General features: G+C 42.5%; 2 protein-coding genes across 4 annotated transcripts in view; both read left to right on the forward strand.

Moving 5' to 3' along the window:
- Nucleotides 1–4,962, forward strand: part of thada (THADA armadillo repeat containing) — a 91,802-nt gene extending 86,840 nt beyond the window's left edge. For both annotated transcript variants that reach the window (XM_056394671.1, XM_056394672.1), the window contains exons 37-38: nucleotides 3,262–3,437; nucleotides 4,380–4,962. In XM_056394671.1, the coding sequence (XP_056250646.1) occupies nucleotides 3,262–3,437; nucleotides 4,380–4,700 (497 nt within the window). In that variant the 3' untranslated portion in view covers nucleotides 4,701–4,962. The remainder of the gene's footprint in view (nucleotides 1–3,261; nucleotides 3,438–4,379) is intronic.
- A 2,663-nt stretch (nucleotides 4,963–7,625) lies between these two features.
- zfp36l2 (zinc finger protein 36, C3H type-like 2) lies at nucleotides 7,626–11,336 on the forward strand. Of its 2 annotated transcripts, none has more exons than XM_056394673.1 (2): nucleotides 7,626–7,963; nucleotides 8,199–11,336. In XM_056394673.1, exons 1-2 carry the CDS (start codon nucleotides 7,874–7,876, stop codon nucleotides 9,399–9,401), a joined length of 1,293 nt encoding a protein of 430 aa, XP_056250648.1. In that variant the 5' UTR covers nucleotides 7,626–7,873; the 3' UTR covers nucleotides 9,402–11,336. The 2 variants fall into 2 exon arrangements, with proteins under 2 accessions (XP_056250648.1, XP_056250649.1); XM_056394674.1 differs by having other exon boundaries at nucleotides 8,202–11,336.
- Nucleotides 11,337–27,336: the final 16,000 nt, after the last annotated feature.

Genomic DNA, 27,336 nt, shown 5'->3' on the forward strand with positions numbered 1-27,336 from the left:
TCTGTAAAAAAAAAAAAAAAAAACCTGCAGTGGATTATTATTGTAGTATTGAACCGGGACACGGCTGATGGTTACAGCCCATGTCTGTAACTAGTTGATTTGGCTGTTTGGATTTTGTGTCCACCTCTGAAGTAGAAGTGTTACAGTTTAGAAGTCCTGTTTGGGAATTGGGCAGCTTTCATTTCACCATGTACAGTTCCTCAAGAAAGGTGATAATGTGTCTGGTGAAGGGCTCGTTATGGTTCGAGCAGATTTACATATAAAAACTCAGTTGCCACGGTTTCTAACAAGGCAACCAAAGTTAAAAAAAAAAAAAAAAACTCTTCAGAAGCTGAGAATGGTACAACTGTTATACTGTTTCCACAAGTGGCACAAGGTTAAGTTTTTCCCTCACACTCCTGCCCTGCCCTGTTCAAATGAGTGGCATTGGATGCCAACTGCACAACACACACACACACACACACACACACATACACAGCCTCACCCCATCCTACTCGAACCCATTCATTCACCAACTGGCGCTGATATCATCATTTACAAAGACAAGATTGTGCAACATAAACTCATGCAGTCTTTCATCACAAACAATAACTACAAAGGACAACACTCATACCACCACACACACACACACACACACACACACACACACACACACCAGTAACAGTGTGAAAGACAATCCCCTTGAGAAACGGAGTACTTTGCGGCAAAAGCTCGAGGAGGGAAATCGTGTTAAGCGACGTGTGAAACCTCCGTAGAAAAGGAGATAAACTGAATGCAGCTAAAATTTCCTACTATAAGGGGGGGGTCTGTAAAGGCTTGGGCAGGGCCGTCCCAGAGAGAGGCGGCTTCTTGGTAAAGAAAGGAATTTGTCACTCAAGCTCCTAAACTCTTAAATCTCCTCTAATACAGTACAATCAACAGCCTCTAATGTTCACAGAGCAGGTTTCCCTCTCCGCACAGACTTGAGGCTCTGCTCTGATTTTACGCCTCCTCTCTGAAGAGGAAAAACAATCTGGGTTCCCAACACTGTGTGTGTGTGTGTGTGTGTGTGTGTGTGTGTTATACTGTATGTGTGCTGATGGGGGTCTATATACCTCCACCCTCCCTCCCTCCTCTCTTCCCATAGTGGTAGTGTTTTGGCTAGTGGCTCTAAAAAGTCTTTTGAAGTTTCTGGTGTTATCTGGGTGTCAGCTGTGGTGAGGATAGTCAAGGTGGGAGAACAACACAGTCTCTCACACACACACGCACACACACAACCTCTGTGTCAGATAGACAACTGGAGATGGTAAATGAAGTCGAACATTATGTTTTCCTTCTGTTTGAAGTGTGTGTCGTTGCACTCGCACTTCCTCCACTGTTTTATACAACACCAACTCAGTGAGAGCAGGGGCTCATAACAGGCCTGCCTCTGAATGTCCTGTGTGTGTGCGTGCGTGCGCGCGCGTGTTTGCTCTTACTCTGTGTGCACGCAGACATTGGTGCAACGTGCAGAATATTTTTGAATCCACTCATACACACCCTGATGGTGGTTGGTTCTATGAGTTATAGTTTTGTTTCCCAGAAGGCCGTCCATGCCCAGAGAAGACACACATGCGCACAAATTCACACTAAGTTTGGAACATAATGTCAGCTCTACATCATTCAAACGACGCTACCCCACAAACACCAACGGTTACATAAAACAAGGTTGTTGAGCGAGAGATCAGTTGAAGGCAGAAAATGTGTTTTCAGTAATCAGGTTTCTCCCCATGTTTGTGAACCAGACCTGATGTATGTATTTCATATTTGATAATGCTCCTGTTTTTGGATTTGCGTTGGAGTGACATGCACACACACATTTTTTCCTTAGAGGGCAAATCCGTCTGAATTTTACAAATAGTGCACTGTTCGGCTGTGGAAACTGACTTATTTAGAATTATTTATTTCAGTGTGAGTTTTAGTCAGACTTTGAATTTAATTATTTTGGATACCGCGACACACCACTAAGAGTAATGGTTTTTCCTTTCCGCATCACACGATACCCCGTGGGCTGGGACTGTGTCATTAACATGCAGTGTTGTAGGAACCCATTGAGGGACCTGTGGACAGCGCACATGGCTGAGAACTCTGCTCCTGCAGAAATGTAGCTGTGGTAACCACCTTCCTCTAATCCCCTATCCTGACTGAGGAAACCAGGTCTCTCCTTTACATCATTTATGGTTTTTAAGAACTCTCCTGCTGACAGTCGACAAAAACCTGAAGAGTGACGTTCCTCCCTCTTCTAAGCCTTTGAAAGCGATTGTTAACTAAGCTATGTTTATACATAACTCCACTATTTTAGTTAATTACTTAACCAAGAACCAAAATTCTCATTCTGTAAGTGATGAATCCTAGCTAACTAGGTAACTGTCATGTCACTTAGCTTACTGACAAAACAAACATTAGCTTGCTAATATATGATCCATTTAGATTGTAAAGAGGTGATAAAGGAAACTGAAGATTTTAAAATAATAATAATTTTAAAATAACATTAGACTAAATGGCTGAATAATATCAGTTACATTAGCTTACAGCACATACTATCCATTCAGTATAAAGTGTATTATTACTATCATCTCTGAAACATGTATTTTTCCATGTATGCATCTATAAATAAAACAAAGTCATATCTATATTTACAAATATATCACAGTGCCACAGAGCAAACTAGCATCCAATACACTCCTTACCAAAGTCTTTAATGGTACAACCCAGTTTAGTAACACTCTAGGAAGGACATTACACACAAAGTCAGTAATGGATTCACAGATACAACCCAGTCTCGCACTCTGCATCTTCCTGTCGAAAAACTATAGTCTTGGCTTTTGAAATTTACAGTTTTGCACGTTTTTCTTCCTCAGTTGTGTCTCTGATCTCTTACTTCATTATGAGCTTGAGTGTAACCTTTGATCCCAGGGAAAATGTCCCCTTGTCATTGTAAAGATGATCTTTAGATTAAAGGTGAAACCACCCAAGTTCATCCACAGCTCAGTGGACACACTCACCTGATGACGTGGCACCTGCAACAGAAGCTGTGTGGATTGAGTATGGATGGGAGAACTTGACAGAATCACAGTTTGTGATTTATGATCTTTCAACTTGTTTGTTTTTTGTTTTTTTGTTCATTCATATTCTTGTTTTCAGTTGGCTTGCTGTGTGTCTGTGATCTAATTTTGTATGTCTTAAATGTAAAAAGAAAACCGGACAGACTCTGTATAATCATTTTGTTTCGTCCATCCTCAGATAAGGCAGGCGTTTCCGTGTGTCCTACAGTTGCCATGGAGTGGGGCGCCGGGCTCCTGTGTCGGCTGTTTGAGCTGTGGGGGCAGGTTCCTGCAGGTGTCCTCGCTCTGACGCAGTGGCTGCTGGGAGACGCTGACGGAAATGATGAGGCGGTATCAGACGAAGTTTCCAGTCTGGTGAGTATCTGTCATGTAAGTTTGTCACATAGCAGCGGAGGAACGACAGAGGATTGACAACTTACATCACAAACATGTACTTGAGTTGTTTCCCTTCAAGTAAAACTTACGACTGTCACAGCTTCATTTTCTGCCAGGGAAGCTGTGAGGATGGAGCAAACAGGACACTGGTCCTTGAGCAATTTGATCATCAGCTTACTTTGTAGTAACCACAGGTCATATACATATTAATACATGAACAGAAAAATCCACAAGTACTGCTACTGAAGGCAACAGCTTAGCATTGTGTCTGTGAAGTCTGGAATCACAGGACCAGACAGAACTATATTTGATTTTCTTAGTTGCTCTTGTTTTATTCTGCTCATAGTAAAGGTCGAAATAGCCGAGTGTTTTATAGCCACCAATATTTCTGTCTTCGACACATCCCTGTAAACCATGGCTTCTTGTTGCTGATTGCACAAATATCTTCAGCTGTAAATCTTAATCTCAGTATTTTCATACTAACTATGGGTCAAATTATTATGCGTTATGTAAACAGTGTTGCTCATACTGAACCCACAGAGAGGTTTGCAGTTCCACTCAGTTCTGTGGATCATTTTAAGGTTTCTGAGCTCAGTTGTCACAGTTTTCATCAGTGTTGTTGTTGTTTTGGCAAAAAAAAAAAAAAAAAAAAAAGGTTCAGATAAACTAACTTTACGCTACTCTCCCAGTAACATAGTGAAGTTAGAAACTGGCTGGGGAACATAGTGAAACATTCAGCCGTGCAGTGAGTTAGTGAAAGCAGCTGAAAGGAGAGTGAATATTGGACTTAAATTTGTCAGGTAACCAGAAACATGACAATGAAAATGTGTATGTTTACAACTTGTTCCACCGCCCCAAGTGGCCAAAGAAAACAAAAATAACACTGCTTGAAATGAAACTTGACATTTTGCTCTTGACCAGGATGAGGACGACTTCCTGTTTGAGAAGGGGGATCTGAACCTGTGGGCCGAGCCTGTCCAGTGGGTGAAGCTGCTTCACAGAAACCTCAGCTCCCTCATCCCGACCTTCAAGCAGACCCAGCACCCAGGAGCCACAAGCCTGGACCAAGCCCAGCTCCGCACACTGTCAATGCAGGCCCAAGCCAAGGCCCTCAGCTCCCAGCGGGCCCTGGAGTCCCTCCCTGCCCTGCCCCAGTTCTCCTGCACCGTGGAGCACGCCCGGCTGACGCTGCGGCACCAGAGAGCAGCACTGGCTCTGGATGTGCTGGAGAGACTGAGGTAGAGGAATTCCTAATATTTCTTTAGAGAGAGAAAGGTTTCAGATCACTGAACAACTTCAATGAACCAACACATGAGAGCACAGACTGGTTTTGTGGTCTTATTATTATGAAATCAAGGGAATGAAGGAAACAATAGGATTTTTTTTTTTTTTTAAATCTGTACTTGTCTCTTACTTTGTCTTACAAATGTTGCCCTCACTGTTTTAATTTTTATGATTGCTGTTCCTTGATGTCTTTTTTAAATAAATATAATGTCTCAAATTACATTTTTGATTCTCCTATTTCTCCATAAGGAAAGACAAAGCCGAACGTGTCACTTTTTAATGTTAATAATTCTGAAAAGAGGCAGGAGAGAGAAGAAAGAGACAACCACAATATTAACATTATATGAAGACATGTGGGGAGGTCTGGCATTTGTGAACCCATAACAATAATTCAGTCCGAGCTTGTGCTCAACAACACTTGACGCACTGTCCTCTTATCAGTGGGAATGTGTCACACGACAAATTTCAACAGTGTCAGCATTGAGTAAACAGACTGCCCTGCTTCCTCCATGTCTACCAGGGATTTAAGGTTTGGAACAAAACAACTCGGAGCCCGAAGCTTCAAGCACTCACTTCAATGGTGTGATTGTGCAGCGAGCCAAGCTTTATAACCACGGCATGGGATTGTGAGAGCAAGTGTTTGCGCTGACACGTCACCAAAGTTGTATTTCAGTGTACGCTTTTACCTCTACTGTATGTTTATACGAGGTGTTATTTTCCTGTGATATTTAATTTACTGCGGGATTCTTCCCATTGGACTGCGTTTTATGCTTCCCTCCAGTTTTTGCTGGTTATGTAATTAGGAGGACGGCACAATGGACTACTGTCCTCTGTGTGTGTGTAAAAATGTGTGTGTGGATTCATGCTGCTCGCTCATACAGCTGGACCCTTCTCTCTCCCTGGTAGCCATGTTCCCTGTTACAGTAAAACTGACGTAATGTTTTGGAACAGCTCGACATCCCCCAATAAAAACAGAGCCGCGTGATGGGAGAGCGGTTTCTGTGGATGAGGACATGTTCAAGGGATTTCTCAGGAGCCTCGCTGTGTCTGTCCTTCGCATTAAACTATTTATCACAACTTGCAAAGCGCAAATAGTCCTAGGGCAGCCCTCTGCCTAATTTTAGGGTTGGTAGTAGTAGATTCCAAGCTCTTATGTCACTTGTTTTTCGCCTGTTGCTATTTTCCCTTTTTTTTTTTTTCAAACCTCTCTCCTTCCTTCTCCAACCAAACCATTCAGCACATCAGAGAATATTGAATCATGTCACAGAAAGAAAAATCATTTTTAAACCGCTCTTTCAATTACGATCCTATATGGAAAAGACTTAATGGTCACCAGTGTCGCAGAAACCTGCAATTTCTGGTGATATGTTGTCGCACAAGGTTTTTACACCCTCAACACCAAAATATCAGGCTTTCGGAGCCCTGATATACAGTGCCCCGTGCTCTGCTGCCAACTCTGCAATCTTTCCACTGTGGTTTTTAAAACTTGACTTAACTCCAAGAGTAGAGTGGAGTAGTTTGACATTTTCATGTGAACATTTTGCCATCCTGGGAAGGTTACATCACGCCGAGACAGGGGCAGCTTATTGCAACCGCACTGCACTCTTTGACTTTACAAAGAAGGGACTGTGGCGGCGGGATGGCTTTGTTATTAGGGAAGAAAGGAGGAAGCAGGTTTTGCAGAAATAACCAGAGCACCCCTTCTCAAGGACTCTGCTCTCCATCTGATGTTGTGATCTGGCTGTGTGGAGAGAGAGTACAGAAAATACAAATTCACAGTGTATGACATTATTACAGCCAGTTTGTGCTGAGTGTGCCTTTAAATCTTGCTCCAGCTTTGCTCAGCAGATGGCGCCCCAGTCTTTTACACTCAACTCTCATGTTGCTCTCATGGGGGCAGTGTTGCGCTGCTGTACCACAGTAAAAACCACATTCCTGCAGTCTGGGCTCCTTCATTGGGGAAAAACAAGTTAGAGAGAGAAACTGAGAGTGCCTTAAAAAAAGATTTAACCAAAGCAAATCCTCTTTCTGTTTATAATGATTCTACATGTTGTGCTTTAAGAGCGACAGTTTTCTAATCTCAAGGTGAAGTCAACATTTCCAAGTTTAGTTTTGAGACAGTACAAAAGTAGGTCATGTGAGCACAGTAGGTATTAACTGTCTATTTTTCCATGTGTAGTAGACTGGAATAGGCTGCTGTTGCACTGTGGAAGTTGATTATGCAACCAGTGGAGTCTAAAAATTGTACTGCACTCTGCCTGGACTCCTCTCCGCTCATACTTGTGGTCTCACCCCATCCACAGGGAAAGAGAGGGAGGGAAAGACAGAGTTTCCTTCCATTACAAATACATGTGTCAGCTTCCAAGTGTGGTGGTCCAGAGGCTAGTGGGGTGGCCCCTTGTTGCTGGAAGGTTCAAACTTCTGGACCTGGCTCCATGAACAAGGGTGTTTGAGGAACCATTTCTCTTTTATTTAAATTTAGTGAAGAAGCTTTTGAGTAAGGCACCCAGCCCCCCCCCACCCCACCCCACCCCACCCCCCAGCTTCTGAAGAGGACCCAAGTGTGAATGTCTATGGTTAATTGGCTGGAGAACAGCTTGCAGACATAGTAGACTTCCCTTGATGGTTCTACATTCTTTCACAGCGAGAGACAGCCCAGAAAGCAAAACCAACTTCCACAAAATTGGTTGTGTGATTAAAAGAGAGAAAAAAAAACTTTGAGGGGTGTGTGGAGGATAAGAGGGGAGGGGAGGGGGGGTTGCTGGGGTTGGATTTCAAGGCGTGGTGTTAAAGAATAGGCGGCCAACCGGTGAATGGGGAGGAGGCGGCTCCTAGCAAAAGTTTGTACCAACTTCAGTTCGCCCCTCCCTGGCCACCGCCAAGCATTTATATTGACGCGGAAAAGCGAGAGCGCACCGCGAAGCACTCTGGCTCAGCGCTTCTGAGGGGACGAAATTAAAAAACCACCTACAACTCAACAGTACTAACCTTATCCCCTCTTCATTCCTTCTTTTACGGACTTAAAACTGCACATAAACTTTTAAAGAAACTTTTCAAAACTTTTCCACAACCAAAACCAGTCGTGGCACAAACTACCGCTCGTCGCATTCAAGGATCCTGGTCGGTCCTCCATGAAAGAGGGAGCGCGACAGCAAATTTGGGGAAAAGAGATGTCTGCGACCGTCTTGTCTGCTTTCTACGACATGGAGATGCTTTACAAGGTAAAAATACAAATGTGACAACAAACGGAGTTTTTTTTCCCGTTTTGCATTCAGGCTGAAACACTTGAGCTGTTGCTGGATTAGCATGCTCCAACTTTGAGTAGAGTTAGCATGTGTTCAGCTGCAACAAGTTGTGGCGTTGCAGGCAAACAGAGTTTTCCTAAACATGCCATGTGCTCAAAATGGTCATACAATTTGTTGAAGTGCATTGCTAACTCGTGTCTTTTCCTTCCAGCAGCAAGATAAAATGAACATGAACGCCCTCCACATAAACAGCATGCTGGACAAGAAAGCGGTGGGGGCTCCGGTCACGACTCCGGGCTCCGGCGGCTCCTTCACGCCGGGATTTTTCCGCAGAAATTCAACCAGCAACATGGAAGCGATGAACAACGGCAACAAATACTCGATGGGCTCCTACAGCAGCCTGAAGGAGAACACGCCGAGCAGCAACAGCAGCGCCACGGCCCTCATGAACAAGGAGAACAAGTTCCGCGACCGAGCTTACAGCGAGAACGGAGACCGGGGCGTGCTGCAGCAGAAGCCCGGCTCTCAGATTAACTCCACCCGCTACAAGACCGAACTGTGTCGGCCCTTCGAGGAGAACGGGTCGTGCAAGTACGGGGAGAAATGTCAGTTCGCTCACGGCTACCACGAGTTGAGGAGCTTGTCCCGCCACCCTAAATACAAAACTGAGCCGTGCCGCACCTTCCACACCATCGGTTTCTGCCCGTATGGTCCCCGGTGTCACTTTATCCACAACGCCGACGAGCGCCGGCCCGCTCCGGTCGCCAACGCTAACGTGCAGGCAGGGGAGCCCAGGTCGGCTCGCGAGCTGTGCAGCTACGGCCAGAGGGAGGTCCTGCCGCCGCAGCAGCTCGGCTACACCCAGAGGGACAGACCAAAGCTTCACCACAGCCTCAGCTTCTCCGGCTTCTCCACCCACCATGGACTGGAGTCTCCCCTGCTCGACAGCCCCACGTCCCGAACACCACCGCCACCCACCAGCGCCTCCTCCTGCACCTCCGCCTCCAGCTTCTACGAGGAAGTGCTGTCTCCCAACTCCGTGTCCTGCATCAACAGTGCCTTCGCTTTCCCCGGACAGGACTTAAAAGCCTTACTGGCCCCCTTGGCTGTGCACAACCCCAGCGGGTACGCTAACAACCACTCCACCGGTGCCTACTACGGGAACATGCAGAGCAGCGTGTGCCCTCCCTCCCCTCCGAACTACAACATGAGCCACTTGCAGGCGCTGCGCCGCCTCAGCGAGTCGCCGGTGTTCGAGCCTCCTCCCAGCCCGCCAGACTCGCTCTCTGACCGGGAGAGCTATGCGAGCGGGTCCCTCAGCTCTTCCGGGAGCCTCAGCGGCTCCGAGTCGCCGAGTCTGGACGCTGGAAGGCGTTTGCCAATCTTCAGCAGGCTGTCGATTTCAGATGACTAATGTTTTGTTTTCAAACGGATTTATGGACGGGTCAGACTTGGGGGTTGAGAAGTCAGGGGTTGTCAGTGAGTGAGGTAGACTGTCCTTCAAGCAGAGGATCCAGGTTAAGTCCCCTCACCCCTAGCCTCCCTCACCCCACTTCAGCAGCATCCATCCTGCTGACGTGCCCTTGAGCAAGACATTGAATCCCTACTAGCTCCAGGGGTGCTGACCCTGCTCTGACCTCCCTGGAGGGGGGCAAGAGAAGAGAATTTCACCCACAGGGATCAATAAAGCTTCAAACAGTTTAAGTGTCCTTGACCTGGCATTAGTTTAGTTTTTTTTTTTCTGTATGTAATATAGCTGTATTAAAACTTAGATAGCAAACAGAAGGCATTCCAACAGTGCCTTGCCCAAGGGCTCATGGCAGCCCGCTCTCCCTTTTGCTCTATCAGGCAAGCCACACTTTTCCTGGGATTAGATGTGTGTGTAACATGACTTGACAAGAAGAAGAGACTGTAAGCGGTTTCAGATTTCCTCCCATCCTGCCAAGAATATGCCTTGACTCAAAGTAACATTTTTTTTCTTTATCAAAGTGTGTTGTTTTTTTTTCTTTCCTCTCTGAAAGCTTCAGCTTCCATTCCAGATCTGTCTCCTCCCAGCGCCACCCAGTGGTTCGTTTGGTTAGTCTAGTTTGTTGCTTGGTTAAAAAGCACTCTTGAGTTGGGTTTGTTTGGGGAAATCACTGCTGATGGTTGAATATATATTTTTTTAGCTGTTTTTGAGTGATTTACATAGCAGTGCATAACTGGCTATGGACTATTTAACTTATTTATTATCTTGTGAAAAAGTATAGGCTACATTGGTAATTTGTGTCCATACTGTATTTATCAAGTATGATGAAGCAATAGATCTATATTCTTTTATGTTTAAATTATGATCGCCATTATTAATCTGCATAAAGTGGAGTGTATGTTCTTTTCACAGTAATATATATATTTTGGTTTTTTTTTCTCCTTTTTTGTAACTTCACTTGGTTATTTTTATTGTAAATGAGTAAAAAAAATCTTAATTTAAGAGAACGTATGTGATATTTATTTCATTAATTTTGTTTCCTTGTTTACGTTTATTAAAAAAAAAGTTTGCGTGATTGCTGTTTGCTCCTGAGGTTTTGTGTCAGTGCTGTAGAAGGCTTTTTTTTTTCTCGAGGATCCCTATTTAGATGTTTCTGTAGAATGTATAAACAATGTGGTTGTACAGACCGTCCAAACCTTACTTCTTTTGTTGATCTAGATCAGACTTCAGTGACAAAGAACCCAAGTCAATAAATTAACCAAAAAGTATTTTGTTTTCTTTCTGTTTGCACGAGGTCACACTGTGATGCCAGCCACGTGCTAAAGAATGTAGCAATCCCTTGTGCCCCAGTATTATTGTGTAGTGCCTAAGGGGTTCACCATCTTGACATGCCTTAAAATTAACCAAATAAAGTATTTTTCCTACATGGCATCTTTTTATACACAGGTTGAATTGAATGTAGTGTTGGATTCTTAAACTTTTTTTTTTTTTTTTATATAAAGGTTGTTACCACTCAGACACTCTGATAAACAACCGTAACTTTTCTCTAAATCCCCATTCCTCTTATTTTGATTTCCTTTTGCTCTGTTTTTCTTTTTTTTGATATTGAAATCTAGTCTGAGTCTTGAGAGTTTGCTGGAGAGGGAAGTGGATGAACACGTTTGGTTTGTACATAGTAGGTACAGGGGGATGCGCACTATGTACTTTTGACTACTTTATCAGAAGTAAAGCTTTTTGAATGTAACAAAAACGGACAAAAAGACAACGAGAGTTGTAATATTTTTTTGGGGAGTCAGTTCACTACAAATTGAGTGTGAGACTGTTAACTTTGTACTGTACATTTTTTGTAGTTCTCCCAATAAAAATCATTTTGAAAAAGTTTCAGATTTCTCAGGCTGTGATTTCTTCCGCATTTTCAGGACGAGGATTCAACAGGTGTGACTTCTAGATCACAAACGTGAGCTGATGACGTCCACGAGTGTGACAGCTCTGGTTCTCATGTTGTTCTCATGTTGCTCACATAAATACATCGGATGCGTCGGTGTGACTTTAGTCTTCTTCCAGTGGAAAAAGCCCGGAGACAGACAGGAGGGAGGGAGTGTGTCCTTGGTGGAGTGGAGCCCTAGCTGCCCTGTGACACTACTTGGCCTGGGACCCTCAGGGGGCCTTGTCCTCAGCATACAGTAAAAGCACTGACAAGTTAGTTTCCAGAGAAAGGCAGGACCTGAATTCCTGTCTCCTCTCCAACAAAGGAACAACTGAACTGTAGGTGTGTTCTGTGACAGGAAAAATCTGATTCAGCAAACTCATTAAGAACAACACCTCCACGGAAACTGATAGCCCTAAATAAAAAAGTATGTAATATTACATAATGTGTAATGTTCTGCTATAAACAGAGGGCGATGAGCGATACCTCTGCACCATCTGAGGAATGAGGTCTGGAATTTTAAAATGGAAAATGTGCAGCAGCACAGCGTGTTGCAGCCACCACAGCAAAGTCAGCTGAATTGTGTTGGTGGCTCAGGCTGTAAGTCTGTCTGGGTCTTTGCCATCACAATAAGATTTTAATCTTTTAATAAGTCGTGCATTATGATCCCATTTTCTGACATAATGTACGCTGGCACTCCGCAAATCTTCCCCGTCCCTGGAGAACAGCAACCCGAAGTCTATATGAAGATTAAGCACCGGTAGAAGTACTTTGAATATATTTATAGGGGGAAATGTCTCTTTGATGGATCTACTCATAACCCATAGATATCTGGAAAAAGACAAGGTGACTCAACTGCTTTTTTGTAAGCCAAAAATGTTTGGAATCACAGGATAGCAGTGTATTTTATAAGCTTATGATCATGATATGATGACATGTTTTTATGGAAACTCTTAATCTGAAAAGTAAGTGTAGCTGTCAAATAAATGTAGAACAGTAAAAATACACTTTCCCCTGAAATGTAGAGGAGTAGAAGTAGCAGAAAAATGGAAATACTCAAGTAATACCTCAAAAGTCAACTGAAGTACAGAACTTGAGTGAATGTACTTCCCACCACTGAGCTGAAGAAATGAATGATAAACCTACAAATGGATTATTGCTCAGAAGTGTGACAAATCAACGCGCTTCAGTCACATCTTAATGATCCTATATTGTTGCTTTACTCACTGGTCTTTCAAAAATAATCCATGTGTGAGTGTGAGTGATATTACCGTGCACTGAGGTCAGATAGCCTGAGATGGATGGATCAGTCTGGGAACTGAACACCAGCTATCAACCCATAACTGATTAACCCTGCAGCTGTAAATGTGTTTCTACTATCAGTCACTTGAGCAGGTAAAACAGGGACAGTGGTGAATTTTTCAACTCACCAAGCCTGTAGCGGGGCAAAAATACATCCTTCTCCTGCCCCGAGTGGAGTGTCATATTCGGTCATGTCTAGAACAAATAACAGCTCCCCGTTTGTTATGGTGCCTCAGTTTCCAGGAGCCTTTCAAAGAAACACTCTTTTCTGCAGGCTATTCTGCAAAGTTATCAGTGGTAGCAAAGGCATTAAGAAAATAAAGGGCCCAAAAGTCATGTGGTGCCTGGAGTTCACGCCAAGATAAGGCAGGATGATAAGGGCCCCAGCAAATATTTACTGTGTCCTCAGGATTTCATAATGAAGTGTTTATCAGAGCAGCGCCAAAGGCCTGCACAATGCACTAGGCCCCGCCAAGTAGGATCCATGTACCTGTGACTCAGTGTGTGTGTGTGTGTGTGTGTGTGTGTGGGAACATGAGTGTGTGTGGGACTCAATCAACAAAACCCACATGTAATGTTTAATTGAGTGTGCTAACGTTCATATATGTTATGTCTATAAAAGATTAACCTTTTCTATATAAGGATGTATACGTAGTGATGTTCGTGTGTGCGCACAGGGGTCTTGCTGGTTAATGGGGTCTGGAGCTCCTACAATGAAAGGAAACACTCTCTGACTTGTGATTAGGGCAGGAAGAGTCCCGCTTCCTGGCCACCACCCATTTCCACCTCTTCTTCGTCCTGCTGTTTTTCCTCCTCCTTCAGTTTCCCTTCTCCTCTGTAGTGGCGGCTTCTAGAAGTTACTATTTGTGTTGCTGCACTGGGAAGCTCGGCTCGTCCTGGTATTGTTTTGGCATGCTAAGCCCAGACCTGGGGTCAAGTAGTAACAGCCCATACTTTTGAGACTTTGTTTCAGCCTACATGGGTGCCAGATGGGTGGCAGTTGGCCAATGGAAAGCGGAGAGCAGAGGTTGTTCATCATCTTTGTATTAAAAAAAACCCAAATTAGAATCAGATAAGGCCTTAACCTTCCATTTGATCTGATTTTCCCCCAAGTTTGGTTCTTGTAAAAGTAGAAAATTACAGACGTTTAAGAGAAATCTTCCTGTCTTTAATGAGCTATAATTGCAACTAATAATTTGACTAAAGGAGTCCCTTCTGTTTGCTTATCTGCGATTGCAAACTTTATGTGACACTATTCCGGTTTCACAATAAAAGAATATGTAGCATGAGTTTGTGTCTTTGTGCGGGAAACCAGCTTGAAACCCCACCCAACTGGCACTACTGCAAGATTCAAAAGAACACGTATTCAATCAAAGTATTCAATTACAAAAATAACAAATGGTCACTTAGAAGCCAATTTCTGTAAAGTAATTACTGTGGTAATATTATGTTATACGAAGGTAGATAATATCTAAGTCCATCGTAAGGTAATAAAAAAAGCTGTAGCCAGCCGGTAGAGAGGAGAGGAGTAGAGCAGGCCTGTAACTTAAAGCATAGCCATGTTCCTTTTGAACTAATAAATAACATCTTCTTCCTGTTCCGCATGAAGCGATGAATCAATAAGCAAAGGAACACACCCTTTTTCAGTTCAATAACACGCAGGGGTTTTGCTGTTACAGCTTTGCTTGGTCTGGTCTGACCAGGAGCTTATAGCAGCTAGTGTTATCAAACTTTAGATATTGCATTCAGCTTGCTGTTTTAATGACTACTGTTGCACCACAGTTATCACGACACAAGTAAAAATTTTCACTGATTTTATCAGAAAAGTTAAAAAGGAAGTAAACACGTCTTACCTCACCAGGAAACATGTTTGTTGTTTTCAGCCTTGTGGTTACACTCCACTTGCTGTCAGTTAAGTCACCAAATGATAATGTCTTTAAAGCTGCACCAATCAGTATCTTATCTTATACCCTCAACAAACCAAATGACTGCATGTAATGTGAAAGATGTCTCTTTTAGTCACAAAGCTACGGCCTGTAAATTCACTGCAGTACCAAGCAGCTGTTTTCAGAGAAGAATCCCTGTTAACCCAACAGCGCTGCACATCCTGCACCGAACAGCAGATGAAGTTAGCAACTAGCTGATGAGCATTTAGCAGCTAAAGAGCCAGATGTTTTTCTCAGGAGTTGGTGTAGTTGACTAACAGCCCCAACAGGAGAGTGAATACTGCCAATGTTGCTCTGTGTCAATGTGTAAATAGGGAACTGTTTTTCTAACAATATCACCATAAAAAAGTTTATTAGATGACGCTATGCTAAAATTGTGTTTCCAAAATTGCCAAAAAGTCAATAAATGCAGGTTTAAAAACAACTGAATCAAGGGAAATCGGCACAGGTTCCATCATATCTTTTTAACTGTAATCCACAAGTAATCGTACCAGTGGTGTGGGAATTACCACTGGCTTGCAAGTGGAAAATGACAAAATCCTACCATATTGAATGCAGGATTTTGAGCCATGTAACACAACACTGTTTGTATACTGCTGCACTGCACAATATTTGGGTACATTTTGTTCTTGTTATTAACCAACAAATACTGCTTTTGTGACTGGCACGAACAACAACAAACATGTCTGTTTGCCAAAACCTCATCCAGCGATGCAGTGGACAGGAAACTCAACACACTACTTTGCCTTATACAAACATTTCTGATGTAAATTCAATTTATACATGAGATCAGTATCAAACTCTTTCGACAGTATGAAAATTTCACTTTTTTTCATTATTCCTAGCCATTCACCTCACCATGACCACTACCAGCGTTTACATTGACTTTCAGCGCGCCACTGCCTCTTTTATTGTGAGAAACTAAAACATAATCTTGAATTTATTTTCAGGAAGCAGCCTCCGGCCCCACGCTTAGCTGAAGTGACCTCCCCAGCTGCCACAAGGTAAGCCAAGGTAAGCCACAGTGCACAGATGCTGAATAAGGTTATGTTGTTTGCCCAGTGGATTTGAAGTCTGGGGATGGTCAAAGGTGATGGGGGAGGTGGAGAGGGTGGAGATGTGTGGGGTTGAGCAATTTGGCTGAGGCCGGTCACGTTCGGCCCGGCCCTGCTCGGTCCGCCATGTTCCTCTCCCTTCAACGCCTGCCGAGTTGTAAATATTTACAGAGCATCTTGTGAGGGGCCTGAGTGTTTACCACCAATGCTTGTGGCTCTTCAGCGCGTGGCATGTGTGTGCCTGTGAGTGTGTATGAGCAATGCAGAAGAGATGCTTCTCTTGGTCCTCACACAGTGTAAACCCTCAGCTGCATGTGTGTGTCGGATGAGGTACTTCCCTTGGTCTCTCCACAGTTTACTAACACTGGCCCCTGGCTCTTGTTCAGGCCCCGACTCTGAGCTCAATGTATGAATCAACAGAGAGCGCCAACGAGAAGAAGGGCGGTCGCACCTCACTCTACCTTCTCTGACCCCTGCAAATGACAGAGAGAGAGAGATCGGAGAAGTGTTTGTTTACCTCGCCCCACCCTGTATATGAGGCTGTGGCGCTGACATCACGTCTTTGCGGGTGGAACATTCTCATAAAACATGTTTTCTTCACTCCTTTCCGAATGTAAATAATACAGACGGTGTAAATACTATAAGGACTCAGTCAGGCCATTTTTAGGCAAGCAGTTCTGTATAAGGATGTTTCCAGATTCATGAAGCCCAGGCTGAGCACGTGAGCGGAAGTTTCACTGTGTTATGGTTAATGAGGTACACACACATGCAAATCTGGCCTGGCTGTAATTCTGTTCTCAGCTGCTTTATATCAGAGGTCAGAATATTCTTGGAGGCCCTTTTACCTACTGACTACAGACACAGTAAACTTACCATAAAAGATAGGACACTGTTAAAATCTGCACAGGACAGAAAATGTCCCAAATCTGGTTGAAAAAGCTAAATATCCATTAACAAGTGAAGGTTATAAAAATAACACAATATACCATTCACTCAAACCCACTTACATTAAAGGAAATGTGTCCATTGTTTCCCACAGCTTCTCCATTACTTTGTTACTGATCTCATGACAGGTGTCACATTCAAGGAAAAATCTGAAAACTGAATCAGTAATGTCGATTACACAGCAACATCTGTCTAAAGTTTGCTAACGTTAATAAACATTTGCTGCTGTTACCTAGCTCTGACCATGAGACTGTTATGACAAAACCTTAGGGCGCTGAACCCAGCAAGTGTGTGTTTTATTGCTTATGAATTCAACTTTTCATTTATTATTAATTCTTTCAGAGGTCACATATTCTCACTTTAAATGCTAACTCACGCTGTAACGGTCACATAAGAGTCCTTCATTGCTACTAGCTAATCTTAGCCACCATAAGCTAGTGGCCATACCAGACCAACTTAGGAACAATGTGTTTTTTCCTCTCGTGATGAAAAGATGACACTTTTATAGGAAAAAAAAATGAAATGGAAACCAGTCGAGCCAACAGTAAGCGTCTATCTATAACACTCCTTCGTAGGCTAGCGGCTTTGAATACACATCTGATTAGTCAACACTTCAAGTGCCCATGTACGAAAGAGAGCAGCCTGAAAATAACAATCACTATCTCGTTGCTATGTGTCGCTCTCTCAGCCTGTTCAGCTTTTGCAGGCCAACATGACCACTGGTCTGAAACTGAGGAGACGGAGGACAGGCGTGAAAGTCTCAAGCCAGGGTATTTGACAGACTTAGTTGTAAAATTTAGCATGTCCTATCTAGTACAGTAAGGGGCTTTACTTAGACCAGGCGTGGTTTCAAAACATGTGATTGGCAGCCGAGCTCAGAAGGCGATAAGGAAGTATCTGTGAGGCGAGAGGGTGGGACTGGAGAAGAAGTGAATGCTGGGAGTGTGTGTTGACATTGCGTGGCCTACTTACACTTTCTGACCAATGGTGTCGAAGACAGAGGGAGCCACACATGAGATCTGGGCCGTGATGAATGAAGCTTCATGGTCAGCGCTGCGGTTTGAGAGTGAGCAGAGAGTGAGAGAGAAGGGAGTATGGCAATAAGTGACTTAACTGACATGAAAATATTTAATTCGGGTGTTTATTTGGAGAGGATCTTGGCAGTGAGCATGTCCCTGACTTCTTTCATTTCCCTTATTACTCAGTAAACACTTTTCAGCATGGAAGAGAATCCCTGAGGTCAGTGTGTGCAGGTTTGTGTCCGTCCGTTCATGAGAGTGTGTTTTTGTGTGTGTGTGTGTGTGTGTGTGTGTGTGTATTTATGAGACAACGTGGATGTCCGTGCACCCGTTCTGCACGGGGTAATTACATATAATCATCCAAAATGTTTAAACTGTACAAATAGCATAACTATGCTGAGTGAGTGGCTGTGTAGGATGGGTATAACTGGTGTTGTGAATGAGCCCGGCCACTCCGTGATTACCCAGGCTCAAGGCCAGGCTCAAATTGTCATGCAGCAAGACAGAGAGCCTGCTAACACTTTTTATGACCACCATGTCCATACTGCACTAAACAATATATCATAAACTCTATGTAGTCATCATGCATCGTGGCCATGCTCATAGTAGAACCCGGTGGAATGAAGTGCTCTCCATTCATAATCTTCAGAAATCCCTTTGTCTTGACGAACTACAATCACTAAACTTTCCCCCAATCAGGCCTGTCACGTTTTTCAAACTAATTGAATATAACACATGCTACTTATTAAACTGTGCATTGATACACACTTGCCCAATAATAATCATGTTAAATTGTATTTTTATGATGATTACTAGACTGTACAGTATGTTCGTGTCATTATATGACTCTCATTTTGCATTTCCTTGCTAATTAGAGCCTGATGTATCACTTCCTTGGCGTTATTCAGATTTAATCAGAGAACATTATGTTTTTCTCAGATTAAATAAATGGGACTTGGAAAAGTTTTGGACCTCCAATACTTTTGTTTTTTGAGACATGCAAGCAGTGTGGTTCTTGGAAGGGCAGTGTTGGCCTGTCAATCCACCGCTGTGGTCCAGACTGAAATATCTCAGCAATTATTGGATGGATTACCATTGAATCTGTTCCAAATATCAATGGCCCCCAGAGGATGATTCCTAATGACTTTGGTGATCCCTTGATTTTTCCTATAGGGCCACCATGAGGTTAAGATTTTTGTTTTTAGTGAAATCTTCCATTCATGTTCCCATCAGGAGGAGATTGGTGATCGCTTGACTTTTTATATAGCACCATTATCAAGTCAACATTTTTCAAAACATTAACATGTTAGCATTGTCATTTTGAGCATGTTAGCATACTGGCATTAACATCTACTTGAAATATATCAACCATTCATAGAAAGTAAAGGCACTCTGAGCCCTTTGATGATTATAATTTGTACCTATAATCTTCTTACATGTGGATGTTGTGCATCACTTAGCAGGCTATAAAGCAATAAGAATACATTATGAATGTTCATATGAATTGATAAAAACAAGGTATGGAGGCACTCAGAGTTAAGAGTTCAGGGCACCTTTGAGGTTTGACCTACATCTGGCAGAAAGTTAAAGGGGGTTAAGGGTCACCTGGTCCCGGATGTGGTCGCTGGTGGGGCCATGTGAATCTCTATATGTATGTGTGTGCGAATGGAAGAGGAGGGGTGTTGTCAGTACCTCTCGGTCTAGTTGCAGTGCTCTCACTCACGTCCATATTTCATAACTGTGGCTTTCAAACAAAAGCAGTATGTTGATACAATCTACTGGCCAGCCGGAGGAAATGAGTGTTTGTGTGCTCTCTAATGATGTTTTTTATTTCTCTTTCTAATGCGATCCATTTTTTTCCACTGAGCTCATTAGATTGCCTTGTTTCATTTCTCAACATAACCACATATCTATTCTTCTGGGCAGATCATTTCATCATACTCGTGATAATGAAAGACACATGGAGTGTTAGCATCAATCTGTAGGTGAGACTGTGTGCTTTTCTATTTACTGGAAAGATTTTCAGAGTAACATCTGTCGGCTGTGTGCAGATCAACCCTGAAACCTTGAGGTTTCCTGCTGGCTTACTGTCATAAATTTGCACTAGGTGGCATGAACTGAGAAAAAGATTTCAACCATTTGATGATGGAAAAAGTTTTGGGATCAGTCAGAGACTGAGCTGTCACTCTGCATAGGCCTATGTGGCCACAGTCTGTGTGCTCATAGTCAATACACACAGTATGTTGCTAACTATCTCTTGGTACAGCTGATAGACATTTCACGGTGCAAATTTGTGTAAATAATCTGAACTAGAGGTCTTCACGGGACCACTTGGTTCCTATTAACTGCGAGCCAACCCAACACAAGAGTCAGGTCATGTCCAATTTAGACTGTATTCAGTTTTATCAGGTCCACTGGTGTCCTACCCTGTGTTTGGTTTCAGGTCTGTGAGTTAATACCCAAGTGTAGCACGATAGTCAAGCATTTAATTGTAAAGTGCAGGGAAACATTATGTGTACTGCTGCTCTTTTTTGTGCTGCTCCTCTGCTTCTCTCTGTTGAATCTTTTAGTTATCTGTCAATTCATACTTAATATCTTTTTTTAGGTTAATTTATGCAAGTTTGGTTCAGTTATATTCATAACTAATGTTCTTTATTGAGCACCAATTCATAAAAACAGTGAAACCTGCTAATGTTATTTGACTTTGTACTTGACTCAGTAGAATAAATAACTTGTTGCAGTTGACAAGGCTGGACCACCAATCAGGCAAAACATCCAACTGCCCCAGGACACCAGAGCTCTTGTGACCCCAAAGCTCCATGGTTACTGTTTGTCACCTGCTTTGTGCTATTTAATTTAAAATGTGTTTGGGAATATGGACCATTAAAGCTTAATATCAACCAATATGATGAGGGCTAAAATCTCGTTTGAGACTCTCAGTATTTCAGTTTAAAAATGACATTGCACATTGCATAAAGGGTGGAAGAAGTTGGAGGTAATGGAAGCCAAGCAGTTGAATATCAGTCCAAAAATACTTGTATCTGTGCTGGCCATTAAAAACCCATTCAGTCTTTATAACTGTTTGCATGTGTGTCTGTGTGCAGGGCCATATATTAGCCTGTGGTGGCCTCACATACTGGAGGTCTTGGCTGTGTTTGTAGGCTGAAGGATCTGATGTTTGGCAGCCCTGGCCATGTTCACAAACTCAGTGTTAGACATTTTGCTTCACAGACCTACCCCCCCCCCCCCCCCACTCTCTCCATCCATCCTCTGCCGGTGTGCTGCAGGCGGATGCAGGTCCTGGATCTGCAGCAGACAGCCGGCCCTCCCATCAATGCTTCCTTTAAGGGTAAGTGGAGCTGAGCTGCAGCACAGACCACCTTTATCTAGCACTCTCAGGACACTCATTCATACACCGGAGAGGGGGAGCTATCTGAAGCAGCACACATACACACACGCACACACACAAACTGAGCAAAGTGTATGTGTGTACTTGCTTGTTCAAACACCATCGGGGAGCAAGAAAACACACCTCCTGCGCTCATTTGCAGACTCCGTATGTGCATCTGTGTCTGTGTGTGTTTTGCATCTGGGACTATGCATACACACACCTCTGTTTACTGTAAATAAAGATAGGTTTCATTTTATAAACAAACTCATGTTTATTTGAATGATCAATCTCAAACCTGCGCTTGTGTGCAGGCATTCAGGAGTTTGGTTTTTTTGCTGGGCACCACGCGGCCGCTGCTCCAAGATGAACAGCAGATGCCGTTGGCTGTTTCCCATGAAGTTCACAGTCAGATTTCTCAATGGTGCATTTCACTCTAATAAGGCAGAAAGAAAGAAGAAATTGGTATTTAAAAGATGATTCAGAAACGCCCCTGCACATATTCACTGTTGAGTTTGTTTGGGTTGGTCACACACAGTGACCCACTAACACAAGCACACACATACCTCTGTTGTTACTGTGGCAAGTGGAACTAACGTAAATAATCTCTTATTTAAAAAGTTGAGTCACCTTATAAACACACAGGCAGAATGGCCTCAAATCACCCCGAGTCCAAACAAAACAGGAAAGTGGATGTTATCAATAATAAAAAAATGTGTTTTAAAACAAAGGAAATGTATTTTCTTTCTTCACTTTTCGGTCATCATATTAGTTCTTTTATAAATTGTGCTTATTGGCATAGAAATCTGACTGATTCTATCTTAATTCAGATGCTAAACCGTGGCGAGTATAACCCTTCATTTCATTTCATTTCATTTCAACAGTACTGTGTACGTAATCTAAAATAGTTATGCAAAGTGAAAACAAGCCTAAAGCAGAAGCTGGTACCACCTGATTAGCGGGTTCAGACGCAACGTGAAAGCAACAAATTTTGCGTGTCGTATTGATAACTGACTGCAATAATGGATACAATGACAGATGGTGAGTCATTAGGCCCGAAGCATTTAGACTGCTTGACCTAAATCTCAATCTGCCTCTCTCATTCCTGTGTGTGTGTCACTACAGTACAATACATCAGTTATTTACCCAGAGCCAGATCTTATGCAACATTCATTTGCAAGAGAGACTGTTTTGGAAACTTAACCCCATTTACTGAAAGTGAGGCCAGCACAAAGTCACAAGCGTCTCATCAGAGAAACCTGATGAGTGGAACAATGATAACCGTTTTCCTCTCAGTTATTTGATCACAATTTACAATATAAGCTATGTAGTCTGACCTTAACAGGGCATTTCCTCTCAATTATGTAAGCTTTGCCGCCTGCTGTTGCAGCTGTCAAACTTTTGATTGTTGCATGGTAAATTAAAGTTTAAAATGATTATTTTGAACAGCGGCATACCGCTCAAAATTCGTATTAATTTTTGACAGTGGATCCTTGATTTGGACAGAGGTCAGCAAAAGCACATTTATTTCTAGCAGACTTTATTAGCTGTAGCTATCTATCCAGTGAAGGGGAACGCTAGCTGCACGAGCTGTTTGAAAAAACTTTGCATGGCTGAGTTTTTAATGTTTTTCAGCTGACTAGTTTTAAAACGAACATCTGGAAAAATACATCTCTATTCACTTTTGATGGCAACATACGTATGTAGTATTGCGCTAAAAAAATGTAGGCTATTAGCATTCTCACCAGTTGATCAATGTAAAGACATGGGCTGTGTCCAAAACCTCGCCATGGGTTACTCATTCTCTACTCCCTATATAAGAGATGCTCTTTAATAAGGAGTAACTTGATATTTCGGACACTCACTAATCAGCATCATTTTGCCTCATCACTGGACGTGTCACACATTAGAAACTTTTGCATTCATAAAACACCACATTTTCTTCTGGGATTGTCAGCAGAAAGAAGTGTACATGCTGTGAACACTGCTTATAAACACTGAAATAAAATAGTGGATATAGTTCATTAGGGGAATGGAGCAGGAAGTGTATACAGCTGGTTGGGAAAATGGAAAAATGTTGGGTTTCTCTCTAACACATCCTGTTTGGCTGCGTTAGTTAAAATACTGTATTTATCTGTACTTTCAAAAAGTATGTTTCACTTTTTAAAGCTTAAATCTTTTAGAATGAGGACTAATACATGTGTTTGGCAAACCTAACACTATCAGGGGTAACACTGGAGTTGCTTCCCACAATCCATTAAAGAACAGCACAGAGCTGCTAATGTACTAGTTAGCTAGACATGCTAACAATAACAGTTTTCATTATTCATTATTCTTTACACTACACACACTGCTCTGGTGTTTTTGTGTTTTGGAAGACTAAAAAAAAAGAGACCTTACTACTAGAGCCCCATGTACATGTGGAAAATCAAAAGCTTTTGAAAGGCCTGTCATGCCTACATGCGGTTGCTAAGTGGTGATTTAACAATCATTATTTGGGGGGGGGTTGAGCGACTTTGAGCTGGTCACCTCCAGCTGGATCATTCACAAGCATATATCGCTGAAATAATATTGATGGTAGAGCACATCATACCCTCTGTGCCTCATAGCCACACAGAAATCCCCAAGGATTGCTGCTCTCCAGAGGAAATGAGAGGTTTGAGATCTCGCCGATGATAAAGTGGGAAACCTGTCACCGTGTGTTTACACAGCAGCACGTTTTAGCTGCTTCCCACTGCCTCCGACTGGACCAGAACTTCCAATTTAAGTCCTTTTCCACTGCTGCTGTTTATTAGAGGATCATTAGATTGACTGTTTTTGAAAAAAAAAAAAAAAGTTGTTTTCTTTTTTTCATTCCCAGAGAAGTGTATGAAGTCATTCATTACTGGTCAGAATGTTTTAGCCACTCTTCGGGCTCTGGATTAATTCCTTGTCAAACATTTTGGCATGTGAATTCATATTCATAGAATTAGTTTCCAGCACTGAGGTTGAAATTTACTGATGGGTTCTTTTACTCTTGTAAAAGTCTTTCCAACTGAGGCCAACTGGCAAAATGTGTGAAGACTTTGTGTGAGAGAAATAAGGTGGAGCTGAAGAGGATACAACCAGAGCTGGGTTACATAGCTGAACTAATTCTCACTGTGAGTCACTGCTGTAAAACTGAGATGGTCATGTCAGATATAGGCTTTCATTTCATGATACAGATGTATTAAAACCTTTAGGTACTCTCTTAGACTAATGGTCCTTTGGGAACATCATACAGAGGAAGATAGGATGATATTCATGAGAAAATTATACCAGCCAATACCAGCTATTAGAAAGCTATTATCTGCTAATACAATAGATTTGATACAGTTTCATTTACTAATTTGGTGTAATTTTAATAAATAGGTATGAAATGTTGTTATAATTATCCAAGATTTCAGATTAGTATAATGACGGAGTCGGACACACACACGCACACACACACCTTCTAATCTTCTAGTAAATCTATGAACAGTTTTAGTCACTACCTGGTTTCAATAGTCTTTTTTTTCTCCCGCCAGCACTCAAATCCTGGGGGAAACATTTAGAGTCTTCCAGGAAGGGAAACGATCATATGTTTATTGCGTGATCTCTGGATCAATAAATAGACTACTGCTGCAAAACATCTACTGTCAGCAGCATTAGTCCAAAGATAGCAGTGTCAGTGACAGCATTACAAAAGGCAAGCATCATTCAAACAGGGTAAACACTATAAAATGTGTCCCTCTTTTCATTATAGGTATTGAACTCCCTTCAGTCTCCCTCCCTCTGGCACTGGGTCTAAAAAGGGATTACCCCACCTTGTGATCCAGTAGTATTTGTTGCTCTGAAAGTGGCAAGTCAAGTCAAGTTTATTTGTAAAGCCTGATATCATATAATAAATTTCTCAATGGGCTTTACACAGCTTATTCTGACTTTCTAGGAAAACAAGGAATCACTCAGACAAAACCTTAGTGCATAAGGAGAAATGGAAGAATCAGAAAGAGAAAGTTCAAAGACAGACTGGACGACTGGAGGTGCAACAAGAGCTGCAGGCAGGATTATTATCAATGAAAAGAACTGAAGAAAAAGTTATAGAAATAATAAAAATAATAAAAATTATAAGAAACTGTTACCCATTTACTAGCCAGGTTTGTTTCACTCCTCCTTGCGCCATGATTTCACTCCTGCCTTGTTGTACTTCTGGTTGCAACACTGACCCAGATTCTCACTTGAAGATTACTCTGTGAGTGTGTGTGTGTGTGTGTGTGTGTGTGTGTGTGTGTGTGTGCGTGCGCGCGTGTTCACATGCACGTATGTAACACGATAAGAGACACAGGTGGTCATGTTGCAGACCAAACACTTTACTGTACGACTGGACCTCACACACATTCACACACACACACACACACACACACACACACACACACACACACACACACACGCACACACGCACACACGCACACACAGACACACACACACACACACACACACACACACACACACGCTGTACTGTGGTTATTGACTCACTAATACTATAAGCCTGTACTTTACAAACAGAAACTGTGCGCATGATGAAATGTACACGGAGGCCTCATATGACCAGCATCAATGGGAACTGGTGTGAGAAATGAAAGGAGATGATGTAATCAAATTATAAAGATCATATGCAGTCATTTGTGACGCCTATGATCAGATTTCGGTCATAAACATGACAAAGATTACATTTTACTCACAATCTCAACAGTATTTTAAATAAGTTACTGCTTATGAACAGACTCAGTGAGTAACAGACAAACACAGTATTACACCCTTGCATTTTCTTTTTTTTTTTGTTATTTTTTCGGCATTTTTGCCTTTATTGGTATAGACACAGTGAGAGAGAGACAGTCAGATTGTGGAGAGAGAGAGAGGGGATGACATGCAGCAAAGGGCTCTGGGTCGGATTCACCCCACGCCCCTTGTGGTTAGGACTAGGCCTATGTGGTACGCGCTCTACCAGGTGAGCCACTGGGTCACCCCCGTGTACACACTAGTATTAGATCCCCAACAGTGCGACAGCATGTTAAAGCGTTTAAATTCCTCCCTCTTGCCCCTGGGTGCACACAGAGGAATCTCAGGCCCATCCAATAAAACAGAGTGTGTTTGTACAACTCCTGACTACTAAGGGCTGCTTTTCACATTACCAAATACTGTACATTCCTCCAAATGGTAAACACATCCCCGTCTCTCTCTCTCTCTTCCTCTCTCTCTCTCACACATACACACACACACACGCACACAAACACACACACACACACACACACGCACACATGTACACAAACACATTCAGAAAGCTGAAATACTGGTGTGTTTGTGTGTGTTGGTGCACAGCACATAAATCCGGTGAGTCACAGATAGCTGCTGAGATAACAGTGGTACTGAGCATCCAAATGAGTGTGTGTGCGAGCACGTGTGTGTGTCATTAGTGCTAAACGCCACCCAACCCACCTCAGGAGTCGGGTAGGGAACAGCTGGAACCAGGCAGCAACATCTGTCAGTCGCATCAACACAACTGTCATCAGCCACTCATCCAGACGTTGCTAAACTCTGATTGGTGCATGGAAGAAACCAGTAACAAAAACACAAATACAGAAATTACTTGTGACATAACCGAAACTGTTCTAACTGCCTCCTGTTTGCATGCACTTAACACTTACTTGCAGTGGCAGAAAAACATATGTAGTATATAATTTTTTAGTATAAGTTGTCCTAATCTGCAAGCAATTAACTGATCTGATTTACTGAGGGAACCTCTCAACATCTCAGACTAACTTCTTGGTAAATTTTGTGAAATAGATCTAAAATGGGAAGATCAGTTGTGGTATTTGTTGATAATAAAGCTTAGACAATAAATTTATAAAAAAAATGCAGTGATGCTGAAAAAGAAGTAATAAATGATGAAACGATATTCTAAAACATATATCAAGTCTGAAGTTTAATAACTACACAGCCATAACGCCTTGATTGGAAAGCTCACATACTGTTTTCATGCATTTATAGACCTATTATTTTTTATGCTTTTTTTTTTTTTTTTGTCATGATAATCCAAGCTTCAGGGAAGGTCAGCCAAAGGTCCCATACCTTACTTGACCTCAGACGTCATACTTGCAGGGTGTATAAATTGCACTTCTGAGGGAATATGATGGGAAATAAGTCAGTCTCCATGTATCACATGCTGGTTCACACAGTCTCAGAGCTCTCTTACAGCTCAGTCACGTCACCGTGTATTCAACTGCTCTTTGAAAACAACACCG

Source organism: Seriola aureovittata, chromosome 14, assembly GCF_021018895.1.
Source record: "Seriola aureovittata isolate HTS-2021-v1 ecotype China chromosome 14, ASM2101889v1, whole genome shotgun sequence".
In the NCBI taxonomy this organism is placed as follows: Eukaryota; Metazoa; Chordata; class Actinopteri; order Carangiformes; family Carangidae; genus Seriola; species Seriola aureovittata.